The sequence below is a fragment of the Papaver somniferum genome, chromosome 1 (genome assembly GCF_003573695.1).
Source record: "Papaver somniferum cultivar HN1 chromosome 1, ASM357369v1, whole genome shotgun sequence".
Lineage (NCBI taxonomy): Eukaryota > Viridiplantae > Streptophyta > Magnoliopsida > Ranunculales > Papaveraceae > Papaver > Papaver somniferum.
Window position 1 is genome coordinate 167,943,825 of NC_039358.1, and position 23,533 is coordinate 167,967,357.

The window sequence follows — 23,533 nt, forward strand, 5'->3', positions numbered from 1 at the left end:
CTTATCTTTCAAATTGTTGTCTTGAATACTGATGGGAGAATCACTATCTTGCTCAATTAGATCTGCATAAGGCTAGACTTTCTGCTTCCTCAGCACTTCTCACTGTCCCTACTTTGAGTTTGCATCCAATGAAGCTACCTGCAGTATTGTTCATAACCAAACCAATTCGAGATAAGTTAGTATTCTTATCAAAAGCAACATCGCTGAAAACAATAACACAATCATCTGGCAAAGAACCAATAACTATAAAGAGATTTTTCTCTTCAACGGGTTCACAGATGTTGTCCTCATGAGAAACATCATTATTCAAGTATGTCTCAGTGTCATTGACTAATTTGAGTGCTAATCTAGTTGAAGAATGGTGATTTAAAGATTTTCCTTTGAAAGATAAATGAACATCTATCTTTCCAAATGCTCCATGCAATTGAAAAGATAACACCAACCTTATCTTTCAAATTGTTGTCTTGAATATTGATGGGAGAATCACTATCTTGCTCAATTAGATCTGCATAAGGAGTTAGAGACCAAACTGACTTTACAAACAAACATCGAGGAATAATGTGTTTAGGGGTTTTAAGCTGACCAGAATCACACATGCTGCAAGAGAAGTCATGGCTATCATTATACCTAGCAAGAACGGATTTAGCAAGAAGAATTTCGGGTGATTTTTCGATTGCAAGTAGAATTTAAATAAAGACTATGATATTATCCTAAGTTTTGGAAATTCGGCACTAAGACATTGAGCTCCTGAATGTCTCCAGTGTCATGTACTCGCGTCTCGAGGGTTGAAAAGTTAAACTATTATCAGGCCGACATTCCCAGAACCAAAATATGCCCCAGTTTATTCCGCTCAACTTTATGTATCTTCTGCAAATACAGACAGGAATTTTACTCCAGCAAGGTTTCCTTTCCTTTCTTTTATATCTCTTACTTACATACTCAAGAATGAAAGAATACAAGTTTTAAACACACACTTCATTCCATTCAGAAGAAACAATTACATGAGAAAGGGTTCAAGATTACTTGAACAAATTATACAAAAACAGGAAGAAAAGTAATCATCTCATGTTAGAAGCAGCAGCACTGGTGGCAGTAGCAACTGTTCTCCTCTTTTCTTTAATTCTATGAACCACTCTCAGGTTGGGAGATTTTGCTTTTGTAGTTTCTTTACACGACCTGTATTAGTAATATGCATCATAAAGCCAATCAGTTAATCAATTTGACTTAGGTAAGAGTACATCATTCATGATGGTGAAAGAAGGATTTCAAAATAGAATAGAGCTTACTTCTGTGGGAGGAAGGGATTATCGAACTTAGGAAGTGGTCTTGCATGAGGAACCATTGTTCTTCTCATCTGTTTCAGAGCCTTTTCTTCTTCCATCTGCAGGAAAACAAAATACAAGCAAGTTCTATACTAAGCAACACTGAAGTAACCAATAAAGAAGCAAGTTTTATACTAAGCAACCAATAGCTGAAAATGAGAAGTAACAAGTCTTTTCTAACTAATTACCACTTTAGCAGATTCAGACTCTTCTCGGTATCTCTTATATTCAGTTTCTTTCTCCTTGATCTGCAATGTAATAGAATTACAGACTTTTCAGTTCTATGTATAGGATAATAAACTCAGACATTATACACAAATATGTGCATTAAATCATCAAGGCATAACCCATCCATTACCTTTTTGTCAAATTCAGCTCTATTGACAGCACGATGATCGACATGGAGTTGAAACTCTTGAACTTGTGTCAGAGGCCTCCTTTCCTTCTCGGGAACTGGAATGGGATCCCTGCAAAGCAGATTAGATGACATTAATTTCTAACCTATATGGCTCGTATGCGAATGTCATCTACATGAAATTAACGAATTAATTAGTTTCGTTCAACTTACTCTTTCAGGATTGGTTGCGCCCTAAAGATCCTCATTTGTGCTTCTTCTTCCTCCATTCTCCTCCTCTGTTCCATTTCTCTCTGCAGTTCCTCTTCATGTCTAGTTAGACTTTCCAATTGGAAAGGCTCAGGTTTGGTACAATGTTTTGGTTTGGGTTTTGGTGGAATCTGCATAAAAAGAAAAGTCCTAAATAAAAAGAAAAATACAATCTAAAACTGTTAACTGGGTACAAGTAAGTAAACTGGCAACCGATCCTTTACCACTGGGTAGTCCGTGGTATATGGGTATGGAGTAGCCTTGGGAATCCTGGCTCTATCTTCTTCGTACTGCTTCTGCAAAATTTCAACCACAAACTTTTTCTCCTTTTCTGCTCCACGCTCCTAATGTGATATTCAATGTGTATTATAGTCGACTGTTAATAAGCACTGAGTACATATATTTTTTCACTTAATCAAGGAGGGGAGTTGAAGAGTAAAAATGGTTCAGTGTTGTACCTCTGTGTGGAGATGAAACGGGTTTGGCGTTGTGAGCCTTGAAAGTGGCTGCTCATTGCGATGGTCTTCTGAGTTCAATGAAAGCTGTAAGAGAATAAATACTCCACCTTTTAGATAATGAATATCCAGTTATAGATAAATATTCAGATAAGAAGAAGAGCAAAGTGATTATGTTGTCTGTACCTTGTCAAACAACTCAAAAACTGTTCTTGCAGGAGGAATCCTTTCATCGGTTGCAAAGTGGAACTCTTGAGGCTTCGTCACCTGACGTTTTGAGTTACAGTAAATACCCAAGCCACCTTTGCTCTCAAAAATCTGGTAAGAAAACACTTAAATTAAACCCGTTAATACTAAGAACAAATGTTATCTCAACCTCAAATATGGCGTCAAAAACTAAGGAAAGTAAACTAACCTTTTTATTCAGTGGCCTAGCCTTGAATTTTGGAATCTTTTCCAACTCCTCTTGCTCTAATTCTTGAGAAGTCTTGACTCTGTAACAGTAAAAGGCAAAACTGAGCAACGTAGGGTGATTTGAATTTATCTATTTTAGGGTGATTTAAACTTATTCATTTTTCCCGTCTTCCCATCATCACTATACAACACCACCACCCACCACAGGAGTTTCTCTACTACTACCAGTGTTCTCATGAAGGTGGTAATAGTGCTCATCCAATTTGGCTAGATTGATCTCCTAATAACAGCCAGTAATACTAATAACAGCCAGCCAGCCATTATCAACTTTTAAACAGATTTATTACTACCAGCAGCATACACCATCAACCCTATAATACTTACTTAGGTGGGCGCGCACGTAACATTGTTTCGAGACGAGGAGTCCGAGGTTCTGTAAGCTTGTGGGGATTCCACTGGTTCTGCTGATAAACATCAAAACGTTTTCTACAGTCAGAGACCTAAATAACAGCAATTGAACAACGAGAGACGAGTAAGAACTAGAAGGCTAAATAACAGCAATTGACCACCTGATGTGAAGATTCAGTTGATGATACAACTGTTGAAGTTTCAACATGTTGATTAGCCCTCTCCGATGTTTTCAAATGAAACTCCTGAATAAATCAACAGTGTCGTTAGTACAAGGAACCATATAATCTAGCCCTTCACCATCAACTTCAAACAAAGATATACCTGAAACTCTGGTAGATGAGGGGTACTTCTTGGTAATGCTGGTAAAGTAGGAGCTTCCAGGATCTTCTTGTTTACAGGTCGGGCCTTGAATTTTGGGATATTCGCCATCATCTCTTCCTCAAGCTCGGCTGAGCTTTTCACTTTGTAAGAGCGAACTCGGTTAGCTGTTTCGAAGTCAGGTCCCATGGGCCTGGTCAGAGTGAGTTTAGGCTTCTTCTGAAGAAGTGAAGCTGCATCATCCTGGATTAAAGCAAAACGACCAGCAAGTATTTCAAAATAAGTTCTAATTGATACAGATTGATGATAAAAAATGACCAGCAAAGATTTTAAAATAAGTTCTAATTGATATGAATTGATGATAAAAAATTGTAGGAATCGACTGCTTACATGAGACACAGAACTATTCTTGAAATGCGGACCTGTATCCCTTGTGTTAGATTGGAATCTCTTAACTAACTCCGCTGTTGAAACGAAAGGAGCTGATGGTTCCCTAACATAGACCTAAAAGAACAGAGATTTTTAATAAGTCAAAACGGAAAATTACAACGAAAAATTCTTACATATCAGCAAACTGGTTAAAAGTAAACCTTTCTATCTTCTTTGCGTGTTGTTTTGGTGGTAACCGAGGAAAATAAACTGCTTCGGCTACTGCCTGAACCCGGCTTTGATTTGTGAGGTAAGTTCTGGGGAACAACGTTTAAAATCTGAAACAAAATTTTGAGTTAATACACTTGTCACATACTGCAAGAAAACTCAAATGAGAACTGTGATCTAAATTTGCATTACGCACCTGTCTAGATCTACCCTCGTCAAGCTTCTGCCGCTTGATTGCCTGGTTTTCTTGTACAAATTCTGAAGCTGTGGTTGTGCTCCTCAAGGTCTTACCACTACAAGGATTAAAATCGAAAACACAATAAAAAAAATCAATACACATCTTCCACTTAAACTATAAAATTACAAATACATGCATGAAACCAGTATACTACCTTGCACTTATTGGCTTCAGTCCTTTAACCTGAGATTCTGTTGGTTTTACTCCTTTAGCTTGGGATGACTGAGACTTATTTTTCGGCCTTAGAGCGGAGGGGTTTCGGACCAAACTTGCTATCCTTTTAGCTGCTTGCTGATTCTTTGAAACTGTAGGAAGTGAATCATGTTTCTTAGAAATTGACTGTGGCTTAGGTGTACAAGCATCTGTTCCTGTTTGCATAACAAAGTAAGAAAGTAAATAATGTTAAAGATGTTTTTGATGTAAGACAGAAAAACTCTTAAGGAATTTGCAAATTGTCAATCCAACTACCAGAAACTCTACCTTGTAAACTACTAGTCGAAGCAGTAGTGTAAGTATATTCACTTCCTTTTCCAGATGAAATACTGCAATTAGAAAGAGATTGATTTTCACAATTTACATCTTTCGCTGAAAGAAGTAGTTTTCAGGCAAACCTAGTCAGAAAGCATAATTTTAAGCATACCTTTCTTTCATGGAATTAACCCTAATTTCTTCTTCTGTAGTATGGTCTTCTTCCTCTTTGCTTGGTTCCGTGGCTGTAGGTTTAGACTGAACCCTGAATTTGATGAATACTATAAAATTAGGTTTTCCTCAATAAATCAAATAATTTCATGTTCTCATACGCAAACTAATTAACGGACCTGGTAGAACCTTCCTCTTTAAGAACCACTTTTATTTCTTCTTTCAGAGTTGATTCATTCGAATGATCTGATTTTCCATCAACCTAATTGACAAGAATGAATACCAGTAACTATTAAAGGTTTCCGAACTACAAAATATATGTAACTTAAGCAGAATTTAGAAATTGATTTTACCTTGGTGAGATCCTCCGCGTTACTGAAATCACAAAGACTAACTTGAATCGATTCAGATCGACCAGTTTTAATTCTTGGCATAAAAGCTACATTAACAAAAATAAACAAATCAAAATCCCTGACGAATTCCAGATTCAAAGAATAATCCCCAATTTCACTTAAAACCCTAAAATATTTACAGTTATTGTTCCAAGTCGGATTTTGTTATGAACACCCTAGAATCTCACAAGAAAATTAGATCTAATCAGATCCAAATTAAGCAAGAGAAAACGAAGAAGAAAGAATCATACGTGAAGGAGCATAGCTTAAAGCAGTCTCAAACCACATCTCTGCTATACGCACATCTGCTTCAGATTCGCCATTAATGAAATCAAAGAATTTAGGCGCTGAAAATTCGTAAATCTCATCTATCACCAAAGAACAATCGTTTATAGCCATTGATTCTTCTTTAAGAACTCTTCTTCTTCTTCTTCAATTTGATAATCAGTCGATTTTGTTCGTCTTCAAGTTTTGTTAGAGAGAGAGATTGAGAGAGGAAGGGGGGGAGTGAAAAAAAAAACGGTCTGATTTCTTGGAATGTATTTTGGGGTATTTTGAGTGAGAATAGATTATTAACGTTATGGTTGCAACGGTCAGAAATTTTGAACAGTGGGTTGGGTGTATGTTAGCAGTCAACATAACGGACGCTTAAGAGCCTCTTCAATATGTATCCTCAACGGCTATATTTCATGATTTTCCTACAGAGATATTACATGTATTAATTACACGTGCGATCTAATACCCTTTTGCGCTGTGAGCGCACTGGACCGATTAGAAAATTCAGAGAAGGCTGACATGAACGAAAATTTGCAGCCATCAAATTATACGTTTAGGACTGTACATATATGCCTCAACGAGGGAAGCTGCTATATACCCCTACCTTTTGCCGTGGCCATTTTCCCCGACTCCGATCTAAATTCTAGATTTAGGTACGGTAAATCCAATTGGGAGAACGGTGGGTCCTAATAGAACAACCATGAATATGTAATGATGCCATACGCAAGCACGCAAAAAATGGGAGGAAAATAAATGGGAGGCAAAAAGCATTTCCGCCGCTACGAATTAGTAGGGGATATTAATTTCTAACAATGGCTTCCAACTGTGTTAGGGTGGGGCTTTTTCTTTTAATCACAGTGCCAACTACTAGTATAAAAAGTAACAGAGTATAACGTTTTCCCTGAAAAATGATGGAAATATAATAAAATAATACTTTCTCCGTTCTTATCTATTTCTTATTTTCCTCTCTCAATAACTGTTTTTTCAAAACAAAGAAAACTCCAGAATACTTCCCCTTCTATCTGCTTCATCCTCAACCTAGATTTGCTCGGATTCACCGGTATATCTAGGTAATGTTCATAAATATTTAGTTATTTGTGTAAATTACTATCTATAATAAACTATAATCCCTATTTAGGTGATTATTAGGGTTTTTATTTGTATTACCATATTTTATTTTCAAATATGATGATTTATTCCAGACAATTAGATCACATGTTATATATTAGCATTATGATTTCATATAGCCTTCTTGAAGGTGTTTATGTCGATTGTATCAATCGTTTCAACCGTTTCTCCAAGGGCGATTTACAACGGCTTGACGTAGATCAACACGCTTGTGAAGATCCTTAGCTACCTGATTGGATTGTGAATTCGATGTGTAGTGCAGATTACGCTTCTATTGGAGCATCCATTCTTAATGAAGAAGACAAACATTTTTCGACTAAGAAAATCGAAGAAAAAAAATCGAATGGTGGAAATTAAATTCTAACACCATCCCTAAAAAAAAAAAATTCCTCCGTTCCAGTTTAGATGAGTATTTAGGGTTATTGTTTTGCTCCACATTAGTTGATGATTTTCATATTTCCCCATAAAACTACCAACGATGCCTTGATATTTTGTCTTGAGAATATAACTTTATTTTTAAATACACTAATATTTTTAAATGAGATTTTTCTCAAGGATACGGATGAAAAACTTTCATATATCTCTATTTCTTAATCTACATGAAAACTCTGGAAACATCATTTAAAATGGAACTTAGGGAGTAAAGTAACATAATAAGACGTTTTCCTTAATTGAATCTTTGTAATCACGTGAACTTGAGGTAAGAGATTGTTGATAATCGGGGAACAATGACTTATCTTGAACTTCCTTTGCTAAAGTGTCAAGTCTGCATCATAATTTACACTTTTAGGATATGAGTATATATAGCATGGGAGAAAGTTTTAAGGAAATTTCTGCACTATGTCACCATTGATTTAATTCGCAGGGCGCTGCCATATGTTGGTGTCATAACTTATAAAATGTATCTAATATAGTCATCCAAATCATATATAGAATTCAACACAATCAATCACTTACGTTAAAGCAACATAAATACATGATCATAACTTTACATGTTTAGAGGTAAAAAAGCATCATCTCCATTATATGACAGTATAACAGCACTATATACAACATTACAGACTATATATGTGTTCAATGACTTAGATTCTACTTCTATTTGTACTTAAGCAAGTGATGCTAGGATCAAAATTTTATATTTATTGCAAAAGGCTAGAAGAGAGTGTTGGTAGGACGGTCAAGGACTAGATTAGCAAATCTAGTTGGTTTGGGAAACCAACTACTAGTGTCGTAAGTATAGCAACTTGAGAGGTTTGTCTCTTAGAGTTAAGTTAGGAAACCCTATACTTGTAGGAAAGTAATCCTTGTTAAGGAATGTGTCTAGTCCTATTGATATGTATAAATAGCCATAGAGAGAACTAGAGAAAGTACACCGTAACTAAAAGAGTTCTCTTCTTCTCTTCTAAATCTTTGTATATTACAACCTATACGGTGATATATAAAATCACTTATTCCTTCTCGAGGATTCAACCTCGTTAAATACTTGTTCTTCTTGTGTGTGTATGATTGTGTTCTTGGCGATATTGAGGTACCTTTGTAGCAGTTCAAACCTAACGCTTTCGCAGGCTTTGGCGCAACAATTGGTATCAGAGTGATCCAATGGTCCCAACAATTGGTATCAGAGCAAGGAGACGATCTTGGATACGGGTACTCAGATTGCAGTCGAAGCGAAGGTATTTTTATGAAGATTGTTTGAGGTAATATTAATCTCAAAGGTTCTGTTTTTTTTATCTATATTTGGTTGTTTGTGAACAATGGTTGACGGGGAAAAACAAGTTGATCCGATAGTAGAACATTCGGAGTCCACAAGTAAAGATAAAGACAAAAAAATAAATAAAATACATCATTCACATAGATCACAACTCAAGGTAGAAAAGTTTACAGGAACCAATAACTTTGGTTTAAGGAGAATGGATGTAATGGATGCTCCTGTTCATCTTGACCTTGAAGAAGCTATAGAAGGTCGGCCAGCGGATATGAGTGGAACAAGATGAATACATTATGTCTGGGTTTGATTCGAGGGTGTTTAGCAACGCAGTAAGAGTTAATTATCAACACGAGACTTCAGCTAAGGATCTCTGGGAAAATCCAGAGAAGGAATACCTTGTGAAGAATGTGGCTAATATGATACATCTTAAGAGGAATTTGTATCACTATAACATGAAGAAAGGTGCAACACTAACTGAGCACCTAGATCCATATAATAAACTTCTTGTTGAGTTGGTTAACTATGATGAGATAATCGAGGACTGGGAACAAGCTTTATGTCTGATAAACTCTCTTCCTGAAAGGTATGAACCCGTGATTAAGGCTTTAATGCACGACAAGGATAAGATGACATACGAAGAGGTAACTACAACATTGCGTAGTGAGGAGTTCAGGAAGATGGACCGTGAAGACCTTGCAAGTGAAGATAATAATGATGTGCTTCTTGCAAGAGATCGTTCAACAGACAAGAGAAAGAAGACTGGTGATCGTGGTAAAGGTAGAGGACGTTTTAAGAGTAGAACACGTCTGTGTAAAGATGAGTGTGCTTGGTGCCATGACTTAGGTCATTGGGCTAAAGATTGTACCAAGCGTAAGGCGAGAGAAGGAGATAATAGTAATACCGAGGTGAACATTGCAAAAGGTAATGAAGAATCAGATGATGCTTTCGATTTCTCACTGACTATGACACAATCAGCTTGTGCTATTACAGATGGTACATGGTGAAAAAGCGAGGGTCTAACAACCACACCCAATATTTCGCTTAGCAATATGTATGGACTAACTCCAATATACTTTTAAGAGAATCAACTAGACAGTCAGATTCAATCTTAAGAAAAATATAACCAAGAGTTATATCTCTGTTTCTTAATGTAATCGACAAATCAAACAAATAGAAATTTGTGAGTCTGATTAATATAAGAAACAACTTGGACGGTATCAAAAACCAATATCCAAGTGTCAATCAATTTAATCATTAACCAGTTGGATTCACAATTGATTGAACATAAGCACAACTCTGTGATATTTCAATTATATAAACAAATATAATGCGGAAAAGAAATAACAGAGACACCAGAAGTTTTGTTAACGAGGAAACCGCAAATGCAGAAAAACTCCGGGACCTAGTCCAGATTTGAACACCACACTGTATTAAGCCACTACAGACACTAGCCTACTCCAAGTTAACTTCGGACTGGAATGTAGTTGAGCCCTAACCAATCTCACACTGATCAAGGTACAATTGCGCTCCTTACGTCTCTGAATCCCAGCAGGACTCTGCACTTGATTCCCTTAGATGATCTCACCCACAACTAAGAATTGCTACGACCCAAAGTCGAAGACTTGATAAACCAATCCGTCTTACATAGAAAAGTCTATTGAATAGATAAATATTCCTCCCACAGATATACCTATGAGTTTTGTTCCGTCTTTTGATAAATCAAGGTGAACAAGAACCAATTGATATACCATACTTATATTCCCGAAGAACAACCTAGAAATATCAATCACCTCACAATAATCTTAATTGTATGGTAGTGAAACAAAATATTGTGGAATTACAGACGATGAGACGATTGTGACTACTTTTTATCTTGCCTATCGGAGATTAAATCTCGATCAAATCTTAGAGAAGATAGTACTCAATCACGATAGAAACAACAATATCAGAACATGCAACTACATATAAAATAGTTGGGTATGCTTCACAATCCCAATGAAGTCTTCAAGTCGTTAACCTACAAGGTTTTGGAAAACCTAAGGTTAAAAGAGAATCGACTCTAGTCGCAAATAGTATCATACAGGAGGTGTGGGTATTAGGTTTCCCAGTTGCTAGAGTTATCCCTTATATAGTCTTCAAAACAGGGTTTGCAATCAATGTTACCTTGGTAACAAAGCATTCAATATATATTCACCGTTAGATGAAAACCTGATAGACTCAAGCTAATATCTTTCAACCGTTAGATCGAACTTAGCTTGTTACACATAAATGAAAAGTGACTTTATTTAGATATGAGTAACCGTACCTAAACGTGTGCACCTTTGTTGGCTCAACAATAGTTAACCGAAGTTAGCCATATGAACTTTTTCATATCAACCTTATTCATCTTAACCATAACTAGTTCAAATGACTCAAATGAAACTAGTTCTAGAGTTGTTCAATTGTTTATATTCTCATAGAAGTATACAAGACACAATTGAAGCAAAATTGATTTTGATTCACTCGAATCAATTCATGAATATTATAGCCACCGTTTGCAAAAGATTGCATTCCTTATTATATAAATGTATTAGTTCATGAACAAAGCGATTTTAGAACATAACCCACTCAAGTATGCAAACGGGTACGCATGCCAAAGTGGCCGGACTAAGTTTGGGTTCGCTGGTACGCGAACGGGTACGCATACCACCAAACTCAGTAAAGTCCCGGAACTTGAACCTCACACCAGTACGCGTACCGGTATGCGTACTTGGTTCCCGGATCTTGACTAAACCAATCAGTACGCATAAGGGTATGCATACCATGGTTCCCGGACTTGGATTACACATGTGCATACTGTGCTTACATCCAATTGTTCTAAACTCTCATTTCAACCATTGAAACATTCTCAGAAGACGATAATTGTTGTTTCACACAAACTATTATCTTCAAAGCAATTTTTAAGTGATCGAATGATCAATACGAAACATTTTGAGTCTACTTCAAATGACTGTCTCACACAAATCATGTAAGATGTTACCAGGCGACTTTCACATGATCATCTTTTGACTTTCGTCAAGAATATAAGATGAACTTGGTTAAAGTGAAAGCTTCCCAATAGATATTTCGAGAAATATGTAAGCGAGTTAAACTCAGCTCGAAATATCAAGTGTGTATAATCGAAGTCTATATAGCTATACGACTTTTGTCTCAAATAGGAGATAGAGTAGATAGACTTTTGAGTGATAGATGAGTTCAAGTCTCCACATACCTTTTGTTGATGAAGTTCCACAAGCTCCCCTTAGTAGTTCTTCGTCTTTGATCGATGGACTCCGTGAAGTCTAAAGCTCAACTACACTTTTCATCCTAATCCGAGACTTAGCTATAAATAGACTAGAAATCAAGACTTATAGTTTGGAAACTAAACTTGACAACAAGCTTGAGATAGCAATGCTTGCGAGCTCGACCGAGCAGTGCTCTAACAATCTCCCCCTTTGTCAATTTTAGTGACAAAACTATCAATACATATGGAATACAAAATAAATAAACTTTGTAGCTCTCAATCCAAATGCTTGATTTCCTTGGTTCTTCAACATTACTCGAAATATTCGTCAGTTCCAAGTACTCCAGTGATTCTGAATATGTTCAACTCAGCATCATAGTTGTTGAAGATCCGTAGCTATAACAATGAGAAAACAATAGCTCTCAATCATTTTTATACAGTGTCATAGTATTACTACACAACATCAAAGTCCAATTGTATCACAACTTTGACAACAATACTGTGGTGATATGTATCACTCCCCCTTAGTCAATACTTCATCTCACATGAAAACCACTCCCCCTTACATAATGATCCGTAAACCATATGTATTTGTAGTGTGAAATACACATTAATTCTCCACCTTTTTGTCCATATAAATTGGCAAAGGTACGAAAACTAGTGGGATCCTAATGAAATTTCTATAGAGATACTTCATGACCAAAAGAGAACATATCAACTTTGTTTTGATGATTTCACATAGTCGAAACTATGTATTCATCAAGCAGTTTATAAAGATACAAGAAAACTCCTACAATATTCCACATCTGCACTCCCCACAAAGATTTGGCAATTAAGCACAAGTTCAATCAAGAACTCTCCCCCATAAAATGTCATTCCCGAAAGAACAACAAGAGCGACCTTACTTTCACAAGAAATGAAGGATTTCTTTGGACATTAACAAATCACATGAAACATGAATTTGTATCCAAAATACTCAATTAAATTAACCACAAGAGAACCCATGATCAATTTAATCGGAAATGCTCAACATAAGAGAACTTATGGAGCCACACAGTACTTTCACATAGAAGTGGATCAGGGAAAGACCAATACTGGGGAATATTCAAAGATTCATTCTATTTTTTCATCATATTTGCATAGAGACATATAATAGACTTAATCTTTGTAAACAAAAGTCCATCCTATCTTCCATCAATATTTGCATAATGACATAATAGGCTTAACTTTTGTTGTCAAAAGTTCATTCTATCTTTTATCAATATTTGCATAAAGACATATGATAGACTTAAGTTTTGAGCATATATGGGACAATCATATAGTTCACGAACGCAAACACACATATCCCATAACAAGTTGCAATATATAAAACCATAAAGATTAATACTGCAAAATCATCTTCCAAATAAACTTTAGAATTTAAATAAATAAATCTAAAACATCGCAAGATGAAAATCGTTGGAAATAGCTATGTGTACTCACAATAATGGTTATTCCAAACCCTGGTTATCCTTTTTAAAACACAAGAATAAATTCTCATAAGAAGTTTCCTAGAAAAAATAAATTTAAGCAAGAACCGAAAATCATTTCACTTACTTTGAAGACTCTTCTCATATTCCCTATAATCATCAAGTTCATCTTCGATCCTGGATTCAAGATTATCCATCTTCTCTTCAAGTCATTTGATGGAGGATTCTAGTTCACTCTTCAACACATGTACTTCCTCCAAGACAAGATTCATGGTTAATGTGACTTTACCAAAATGAGAACTAGAAGGATTTCCATCAGGGGATGAATCACGTTTATCTTGAACCAACTCATTATCAGAAGAACCAAAATGAACTTTCTTAGAAGGAAAGAGAACAGTCCATATATACATCATCCTCTTTACTGGAAAGACTTGAAGAGGACATGATAGAGAAGGTAAATGAAATGCTTGCTTAAGGGAAATAAATCTCTTTAAAAAGAAGAAGAGATGAGATAAATTCCCAAAAAGACCTTTGACAAAAACCCTAACAGAAACTTAAAAGAGATAGGGAAAACATCCAAGTATTCAGAAACGATTTTTAGCTTAATAACCAAAGCTAGAGCAATTTAGGGAGATACGCGAACAAGTCAGCAAAAATATTTTCACATCCCTCTTGGTGATTATTGTTATTTCCCAAGGGAAAATAGACAAGAACAATCTCAAAACTTACAAAAGGTAAGTTCTCCCACCTAAGGAAGGATCGGGAGGTTTCAAAAGAGAGGAGGATGATTTTGTTAAAACTTGTTTCAGATTCCTCTTTGTGGAGTGAGAATCCGAAGAGGATATTTTTCTTCCCTTTATTTTTCTGAACAGACTGTTCATCGATTTTTGCATACTATGAATGGTTCTGAAAATCTCTATAGAAAATGACATAGATTTCTTATGAGATTTCTTTTTCTTCTCCTGAAAACATGATTTAGAAGAAGTTTTTTTCAGAACCTTTGTGCAATTCGTTTCTGGGTAATCTTGATTTTTATTCAAGGTATACTCACGATATGTTGTGAAGTTAGTCATGCCTTTCTCATCATGAGAGGGATTAGAACACGACAAAATCACAGGAGTAGTGTGCTGATTTGGTTTGCTAGAACTTATCGAAGACTATCGATCTTTCTTTTTAGCATCACAATTGCGCGAAGTCGCACTTTATTATCTTAATGTTTTCAGTTGACACATCAGATTTTCAATCCTTTTAATCCAGACTTATTTTTCCAGTTGGAATTTTCTCTTAATGAAGTAAAGATGTTTGGTAAAGAGATCGAATTTTTCTTCTGGATAAGTTTGATTATTATCATGGAATAATCAGAGTTGTCGGAAGAACAAGGGTGATTATCATCAAAATAAGTGAGAGAACTTTCACAGACTTCATCCTCCGGACAAAAGTCAAGAGTATCCATCCATGCTTAGGATATCTCTCTTTTCCTTCTAAGGAGCACCAGAAATGTGGTGATCACATTTGTAGCACATGGAATAAGTTCCATTGTCATAGTTTTGTGAACTTTCTTATCCATTACGTTGATCGAGGAAGATTTTTTGCGAGACCTTCTTTTTCTTCTCCTAAGAGTTTTCTTTCATTGTTGTATACACAGTGAAAGAGTAGAATTAAAGCAATTCTCGTCCTTCAGATCAATCAATTTTGGACACAGAGAACTTACATAAAAAGAAGTTACGGAATTGCAACTCATTCGAAGTTTTTCTCTTTTACTAAGTTCAAGATCAAAAATCTTTAGTTTTCCTACCATAGAGTTTCTGGATAGAGTATCAAGGTTATTTCCTTCAATGATGGCATGTTTCTTAGAATCGTATTTGGCTGGCAACGATCTGAGAATTTTCATCACAATGTCCTTTTCAAGAATAGTCTTACCCAATGCAAAAGATGCATTAACAATTTCAGATACTTTGTGATTAAACTCATCCAATGAATCTTCGTCACCCATATGAAGGTTTTCCAATCAGAAATTAGGTTTTGAAGCCTAGCTTCCTTCTCAGAGGTATTCCCTTCGGATATAGTTTCTAAGATATCCCACGCATCTTTAGACCGAGTGCACGTAGTCACATGGTGCTGAAGATCTAGGGTAACGGCATGAGTGATAACATTTAAACCGTCAGGATTTTCTTTGCAGCAAGTATCTCATTAGGTTCATATCTACCAATATCCTTTGCAATAGAAACACCGACTACTGTAACCATTGGAGGATCATAGCCATTAACAACATAAACCCATGATTGAAAATCATGCGCTTGAAGAAAGGCACGCATAGCAATTTTCCACCATAAGTAATTTGAGTCATCGAAGACTGGTGGTACGTTTACTGAGATAACACATCTGTCCATTGAGTCAAATCGCTACAAACACAGACTTATGAGGTCTTAAATGTGTTTGCCTGCTCTGATACCAATTGAAAAAACGGGGGTCTAACAACCACACCCAATATCTCACACAGAAAAGTCTATTGAATAGATAAATATGTCTCCATAGATATACCAATGAGTTTTGTTCCATCTTTTGATAAATCAAGGTGAACAAGAACCAATTGATATACCAGACTTATATTCTCGAAGAACAACCTAGAAATATCATTCATCTCACAATAATCTTAATTGTATGGTAGCGAAACAAGATATTGTGGAATCACAAACGATGAGACAAAGATGTTTGTGACTACTTTTAATCTTGCCTATCAGAGATTAAATCTCGAGCAAATCTTAGAGAATATAGTACTCAATCACGATAGAAAATAGCAAGATCAAAACACGCAACTACAGAGAAAATAGTTGGGTCTGGCTTCACAACCCCAATGAAGTCTTCAAGTCGTTAACCTACAGGGTTATGGAAAACCTAAGGTTAAAGGAGAATCGACTCTAGTCGCAACTAGTATCACACATGAGGTGTGGGGATTAGGTTTACCCGTTGCTAGAGTTCTCCCTTATATAGTCTTCGAATCAGGGTTTGCAATCAATGTTACTTTGGTAACAAAGCATTCAATATTCACCGTTAGATGAAAACCTGATTAGATTCAAGCTAATATCTTTCAACCGTTAGATCGAACTTAGCTTGTTACACACAAATGAAAAGTGATTTCATTTAGATATGAATAACCGTACCTAAACATGTGCACCTTTGTTGGCTCAAAAATAGTTAACCGAAGTTAGCCATATGAACACTTTCATATCAACCTTATTTATCTTAACCATAACTAGTTCAAGTGACTCAAATGAAACTAGTTCTAGAGTTGTTCAATTGTTTATATTCTCATAGAAGTATACAAGATACAATTGAAGCAAAATCGATTTTGATTCACTCGAATCAATTCATGAACATTATAGCCACGATTTGCAAAAGATTGCATTCCTTATTATATAAATGTATTAGTTCATGAACAAATAGATTTTAGAACATAACCCACTCAAGTATACAAAAGGTACGCATACCTAAGTGGCCATACTAAGTTTGGGTTTGCCAGTACGCGAAAGGGTACGCATACCACCAAACTCAGTAAAGTCCCGGAACTTGAACCTCACGCTAGTACGCGTACCGGTATGCGTACTTGGTTCCCGGACCTTGACTAAACCAATCAGTACGCATACGAGTATGTATACCATGGTTCCCGTACTTGGATTACACATATGCAAGTACGCATACTGTGTTTATTTCCAATTGTTCTAAATTCTCATTTCAACCATTGAAACATTATCAGAAGACGACAATAGTTGTCTCACACAAACTATTAGCTTCAAAGCAATATTCAAGTGATCGAACAATCAATGCGAAACATTCCGAGTCTACGTCAAATGACTGTCTCACACAAATCATGTAAGATGTTACCAGGCTCAACTACACTTTATATCTTAATCCGAGACTTAGCTATAAGTAAACTTGAAATCAAGACTTATAGTTTTGGAAACTAAACTTGACAACAAGCTTGAGATAGCAACGTTTGCGAGTTCGACTAAGTAGTGCTCTAACACATGAGTATTAAATACTGGAGCAACGTCTCATATATGCCCATATCGGGACTGGTTCTCAAACTTTCAAGAGCTTGATGAAGAAGTACGTATGGGAAACAATCATACCTGCAGGGTGATTGGGATTGGTAGTGTTCATATCAAGATGCACGATGGTGTGGTTAGAGAAATGGAGGAGGTAAGATATGTACCTGTCATAAAGAAGAATTTGATTTCACTCGGAACTTTAGAAGCTAAGGGCTACAAGTTAGTCGCTAAAAATGGTGCTCTAAAGGTAATCTCTGTATCTATGATAATCATGAAGTACACACGTCATCATTGTACTACTTGATTGGGTATACAACAGCAGGGGATGTGTCTATTTTTGAACACATCGAGAGTGCAACTACCGAAAAGGCGAAGCTATGGCACATGAGACTTGCACATCCTGGTGAGAAGTCGTTTCATAGTTTGATTCAACAAAACTTGTTGAAATATGTTGTTGCCTGCAGGTTAGCATTTTGTGAACATTGTATTAAGGCAAGAAAACAAGAACAAGCTTTGGCATATCAATCCATAATACTAGTGGAGTTTTTGACTATGTTCACTCTGATGTTTGGGGTCCTTCCAAGAATGCACGAGAAAAAATGAATACTGAATAGAATAAGTTGGAAGGGAAACATTGGTTTGTGTCGTTCATTGATGATTATTATAGGTGCGTATGGGTGTACACCATGAGGCATAAGGATGAAGTCCTAGAAGTCTTTGTGAGGTGGAAAAAGGAAACTGAGACTCAAACTGGCAGAAAGATCAAAGTACTATGTTCGTACAATGGTGGAGAGTACAAGAGTGATCCATTCTTGCAAGTTTGTCAGGATGAGGGGATAAAGAGGCACTTCACAGTTAAGAAGATACCGCAACAAAATGGGGTAGCTGAACGCATGAATCGTACTTTGCTGGATAAGGTACGATGTATGTTATCTAATGCTGGATTATGTAAGGCGTTTTGGGCTGAGGCAGTTATGTATGCGTGCTTCCTCATTAATAGATTGCCATCAACTGCATTAGAAGGTAAAACTCCTATGGAGAAATGGTTTGGTAAACCATCTTATGATTATGACTCAATTCATATCTTTGGTTGTCCTGCATGGTATCATGTTAGTGAAAATAAGCTTGATAGTCGTATCGTGAAAGGAATCTTTGTGGTGAAGAGTGGAGTGAAAGGGTTCAAGATTTGGAATCCAGTTGAGAAGAAGATAGTCATGAGTATAGATGTCACATTTGATGAGATGTCTATGGCAAAGTCTTGGGGTTCTCGGCAGGTGGAGAACAAAAGCACCAATACTAGTGAGATTTTTTAGCAGGTGGAGATTGATGCAACTCCACTACTTCCATCTAAGTCTGTATCTGTTGAGAATACTTCTGAAGACATGAAGTCTGCAAGAGAAGTAGCTAATGAAGTCCCAAATGATAGTGACTCCGTTGTTAAAGAGGAAAAAAATCAGTATAAGATACATAAGCTATGGTCACCAAGACCATAACAACCAGTAAACCAAGAAGATCAATCAGGAAGCCTGGTTGGATGAATGATTTTGTAGCTTATGCATTACCAGTAGTCAAGGTGGTACTTTTACTTCTTATTTAGAAGTTGTACGCAATGCAGAATGTAAAGAATGGGAAGGTGCAATGCATGACGATATGGAGTCTCTTTTACAAGAATGGTACATGGTTTCTTACGAAGCTTCCGAACAGTTAGAAGGACATAGGGTGCAAGTGGGTATATGCTAAGAAATAAGGATCTTCAGTGAATCAAGTACGTTGTAAGACAAGGTTAGTTGCAAAAGGTTATGCCCAAAGAGAATGGATTGACTACAATGAGGTGTTTTCTCCAGTGATAAAACACTTATCAGTACATATTTTGTTGGCCTTGGTAGAAAAATATGATTTAGACCTAGTTCAGCTAGATGTTAAGACAACGTTCTTACATGGTGATCTAGAAGAGGAGATCTATATGGCTCAACGGAGTGGGTTCAAGGTTGCTGGAAAAGAAGATTGTGTATGTAAACTGAAGAGATCATTGTACGGGCTGAAGCAGTCTCCTAGACAATGGTACAAACGATTTGACCAGTTTATGATAGGCCATACATACATAAGAAATCACTATGACCATTGTGTATACTTCAAGAAGCTACATGATGTGTCTTTCGTATATTTGCTCTTGTATGTCGATGATATGATGATTGCATCGAATAACAAGAAAGACATTGATAATTTGACGCACAAGTTGTCATCTGAGTTTGAGATGAAAGATCTGGGAGAAGCTAAGAAGATTCTTGGTATGGAGATTCAACGTGACAGAGAGAAGGGTAAAGTTTATTTGTCTAAAAAGGCATATTTGAAGAAAGTGTTACAGAAGTTTGGACTCCGTGAAGGAACTAAATCTGTAAGTACTCCCCTTGCTGCTCATTTTAAGTTGAATGCTCGTATGTCTCCCACTACTGAAGAAGAGCGAAGGCATATGAACCAAGTCCCATATGCTGACGCTATTGGTAGCTTGATGTATGCAATGGTATGTACAAGGCTGTACATTTCGCATGCAGTTAGTATGGTCATCCGTTATATGCATTGTCCTGGTAAAGGACATTGGCAAGCTGTCAAGTGGATTTTTGAGGTATCTTTATGGTACGATTGATGTTGGCTTGGAGTTTGTGAAGAATGAAAGTAACAATCAGTTGTGTGTTGGGTATGTGGATTCTTACTATGCTGGTGATTTGGACAAGAGACGTTCAACTACGGGGTATGTATTTACCGTAGCAGGGGCAACAATTAGTTGGAGATCAATTTTCAGTCCACTGTGGCTCTCTCAACTATTGAAGCAGAGTATATGGCAGTGACAAAGGCACTTAAGGAGGCTATATGGTTACAAGGTTTTCTAGACGACTTAAGAGTTGTGCAAGACCAACTGCCTGTGCATTGTGACAGTCTAAGTGCAATTTACTTAGCTAAGAATCAAGTGCATAATGCTATAACTAAACATATAGACGTGCGATTTCTCTTTGTGAGAGAAATCCTGGAAGAAGAAGACATTCTACTTGTGAAGATTGATACCAAAGACAATCCAACTGATATGTTGACTAAAGTAGTATCTGGGATCGACATTGTTTAAAACTGATTCACATCCTTCCGGTTTGGTAAGAGTCCCTATTGAGGTATAGGTTCTTAGGAACCTAGTGGAGGCCTTCTAGAAAGGTCATTTGAGAGAACTACGGTCGGGTTTGATTCATTTCCTATTGAGGATACGTAGGCAGCCAGTGATGGTTCAATCGATGTTGGAAGATGGAGGTAATTTTGTCTATCGATCGTCTCATGCATGAATGCATGATCTGAGGTGGAGAATTGTCGGTAGGATGGTCAATGACTAGATTAGAAAATCTAGTTGGTTTGGGAAACCAATTAATAGTGTCCTAAGTATAACAACTTAAGAGGTTTGTCTCTTAAAGTTAAATTAGGAAACCCTATACTTGTAGGAAAGTAATACTTCTTAAGGAATGTGTCTAGTCCTATTGATATGTATAAATAGCCTTAGAGAGAACTAGAGAAAGTACACCAGAACTAAACGAGTTCTCTTTTTCTCTTCTAAAGCTTTATATATTCCAACCTATACGGTGATATATAAATCGCTTATTCCTTACCGAGGATTCAACCTCGTTAAATACTTGTTCTTGTTGTGTGTGTATGATCGTGTTCTTGGAGATACTGAGATACCTTTGTAGCAGTTCAAACCTTACGCTTCCACAAGCTTTGGCGCAACAATAGGTATCAGAGCGATCCAATTGTCCCAACAGAGAGCTTAATCATCATCCATGTATCATCCATCCTTTCCATCAGTTAGGGTAACACCTTATTTGAGTCACAAGACACCTAAGGTGGTTAACATAGCATTAAACTAAGTTAATTTTTTTAAGCTAATCTTAATCCTTTGATTGCCTTATTGGCCGACCAAAGGGAGACCTTCTATAGGATGAGAAATATGCATCTATCCGTCACAATGTTTGTGCAGAGAAATTGAAATTGAAAATTTATTTACAAAATTGAGACTAAATTTATGGTAATCAAAAAAATTGTTCAGAAATTTCAATCAAATACACCCAAACACAGAGATTACCAGTTCAAGCTTTCTTAAAATAACCACTAAATCGACCTGATTCGATCAATTTCTATTTCATGTTCATTCAAAGTAAAAACAGTTCAATTCTAAATTTTGAAAATCCATTAGGAAGAGTTAATAACATGAAAACCTACTTCAACTTAATTTAGAAATACTAATAATTCTCTATTAAGATTATTGATTCCTTCACTCAAGCCAATTTCGGACAAAATTCTCAACTGCAATTGCAGAGAGTGAAAACAAGTAAAGAAGATGAACTCTACAAATACATACTTCTCTGGTTCGATTGAATTGAACTCGGTTACCGACGCATTGAGTGAAATAAGTCACCCCCTCTGTCGTAAATAAATTTTGGTCTTCCTATCTTCGATATGCTACTATCATCAAGAACAGAAATTGAAATTTCTATCTCCCACCTTGATACGACCCATTACAGTGAATCAATCCTTTAAAAAAAATCCATAAAGAGAAAACATCAAATGTACTGATTCCCTCAAAATAGTGATTCACTCCGTCGTTCTTAACCTAGAAGTCTTCTGATTTTCTTCCCTATCCAACTCCCATTACGATCTTGTATGCCCAAATTAAAAACCAGTTGCACTAAACGAATTGAATTTTTTTTGTTGCTGAACAAAGCATAAGAGGAAAAAATGATAAAGAAAGATGCGGACTTGAAGGGGATTAGTTGACTAGGTTTCTCATACTAGTAATTAAACTAGTACAACCATTGCCACCGTAGGAGGGCCGACCGAGGAAGAATCTGAAGATGGTATTTGTCTACGACTACTTTCGTCCCATTTCAGAAAAAGTGATACTTTCGCTCCGTTTCAGAAAACGTGATACTTTCGCTCTGTTTCAATAAAAGTGATACTTTCGCGAAAGTATCACTTTTTCTGAAATGGAATGAAAGTATCAATTTTCCTGAAACGGAATGTGAAAGTATCACTTTTCCAGAAACGAAAAATTAGTCGATCCATAAACCAAAATATGGTTGAATGATGTGTTACGCATCTTTTATTGTGGTTTGCATAATGACTATGCATTCAATTTTCGAAAATTGTGCCTAAAGCGAAAGTATCATTTTTCTTGAAGTGGAGGGAGTACATAAGTTTTTTATTTTATTTGAAGCATATGTAGCATACTCTTTATTAGTTGCAACGGAAAATTAATTTATGCATAAACCAATGGCTACATAAAGTATTATGTATCTTTTGTGGTGGTTTGCATAATGGATGTATATTTAAATTTCTAAAATTATGCCTAAATGATAAATACCTCCGGATTTTTCGTAAAAGTTCTAAATTTGATATTGTTGTTTGTACTCGCTGCGTAGATTTTTTTATAAGCTTTCCAACGAGATAAAATTTGTAAAATTCCAAGGCACGGATTTTTAGATATGTTATATTAAAGTTTACATTCCAATTATACCCCTAAATAATAGGATACACAAGGAGTTATAGTAATTGGACTAAAAGAAATGGACAATTTAGTCTAGTGAAAAAGTAACCATGGACATGGAAATTTCCAATCTTTTTCATGAAATTGAAAATTTGTGTTAGGTTTCATTTGACAAAAAAATGACCATAAAAGGGACTCCCTCCCTACGGGCCCTCCTGGCGGTGGGCCCAATTACCTTATTACCCTTCATGCATACTCATTTTACACCACGTGGAAGAAAAAAAGACCCAGAGTACCAAGTCTGGACACGTTTGGTCGGCCTTTCACTGTGGAAACAAGTCATCTAGTAACTAATCCAGGGTTCATAAGATACCTTGGTGTTTTTTTTTTGACTCAAAAAGGGCAACATTGTATTAAAATTCAGTCATTCATCAAGAAGATGGGAAACTGAAGAAAGCTAAAAGAACAAGACAACTCAATTATAGCAGAGCTGCCAAAAAGATAAAGAAAAAAACTAATGCATTACCACCCCCAGTTGTTTATAACAGTATTGAGTGTAATTCCCTCAAAGATATTGGTCCCTGTGCACCAGTTGAAAATCAAAATTTTGACAGCATCCTTCAATTCTTCTAAAGTTTTGTACTTCCCATTGAATACTCTAACATTTCTTTCTAACCAAACAGCCCACCAGATAGCAAATGGAATTATGTCCCAAATTCTTTGCTTCAAACTG

The 23,533-nt window shown here is 36.3% G+C and overlaps 1 protein-coding gene across 2 annotated transcripts; it reads right to left on the bottom strand.

Moving 5' to 3' along the window:
* Positions 1–838: 838 nt before the first annotated feature.
* LOC113307578 (protein TPX2-like) lies at positions 839–5,905 on the bottom strand. Of its 2 annotated transcripts, none has more exons than XM_026556029.1 (21): positions 5,642–5,905; positions 5,352–5,437; positions 5,178–5,260; positions 5,000–5,092; positions 4,840–4,901; positions 4,514–4,727; positions 4,318–4,414; positions 4,115–4,231; positions 3,915–4,028; positions 3,528–3,767; positions 3,365–3,448; positions 3,180–3,256; positions 2,797–2,875; positions 2,568–2,699; positions 2,385–2,468; positions 2,151–2,270; positions 1,891–2,057; positions 1,681–1,789; positions 1,511–1,570; positions 1,287–1,381; positions 839–1,176 (listed from the first exon to the last, which is right to left on the bottom strand). In XM_026556029.1, the coding sequence occupies exons 1-21, from the start codon at positions 5,787–5,789 to the stop codon at positions 1,059–1,061; spliced, it is 2,379 nt and encodes a 792-aa protein (XP_026411814.1). In that variant the 5' UTR covers positions 5,790–5,905; the 3' UTR covers positions 839–1,058. The 2 variants fall into 2 exon arrangements, with proteins under 2 accessions (XP_026411814.1, XP_026411807.1); XM_026556022.1 differs by having other exon boundaries at positions 3,180–3,259.
* Positions 5,906–23,533: the final 17,628 nt, after the last annotated feature.

Bases quoted from the DNA above. Each gene is read 5' to 3' on its own strand.
- LOC113307578 (XM_026556022.1), bottom strand. From the start codon at position 5,789: ATGGCTATAAACGATTGTTCTTTGGTGATAGATGAGATTTACGAATTT. The intron at 5,093-5,177 runs GTCCGTTAATTA...CATCAAATTCAG, and splicing joins AAAGAGGAAGGTTCTACCAG to GGTTCAGTCTAAACCTACAG. The intron at 4,232-4,317 runs GTGCGTAATGCA...ATTTTGTTTCAG, and splicing joins ACGAGGGTAGATCTAGACAG to ATTTTAAACGTTGTTCCCCA.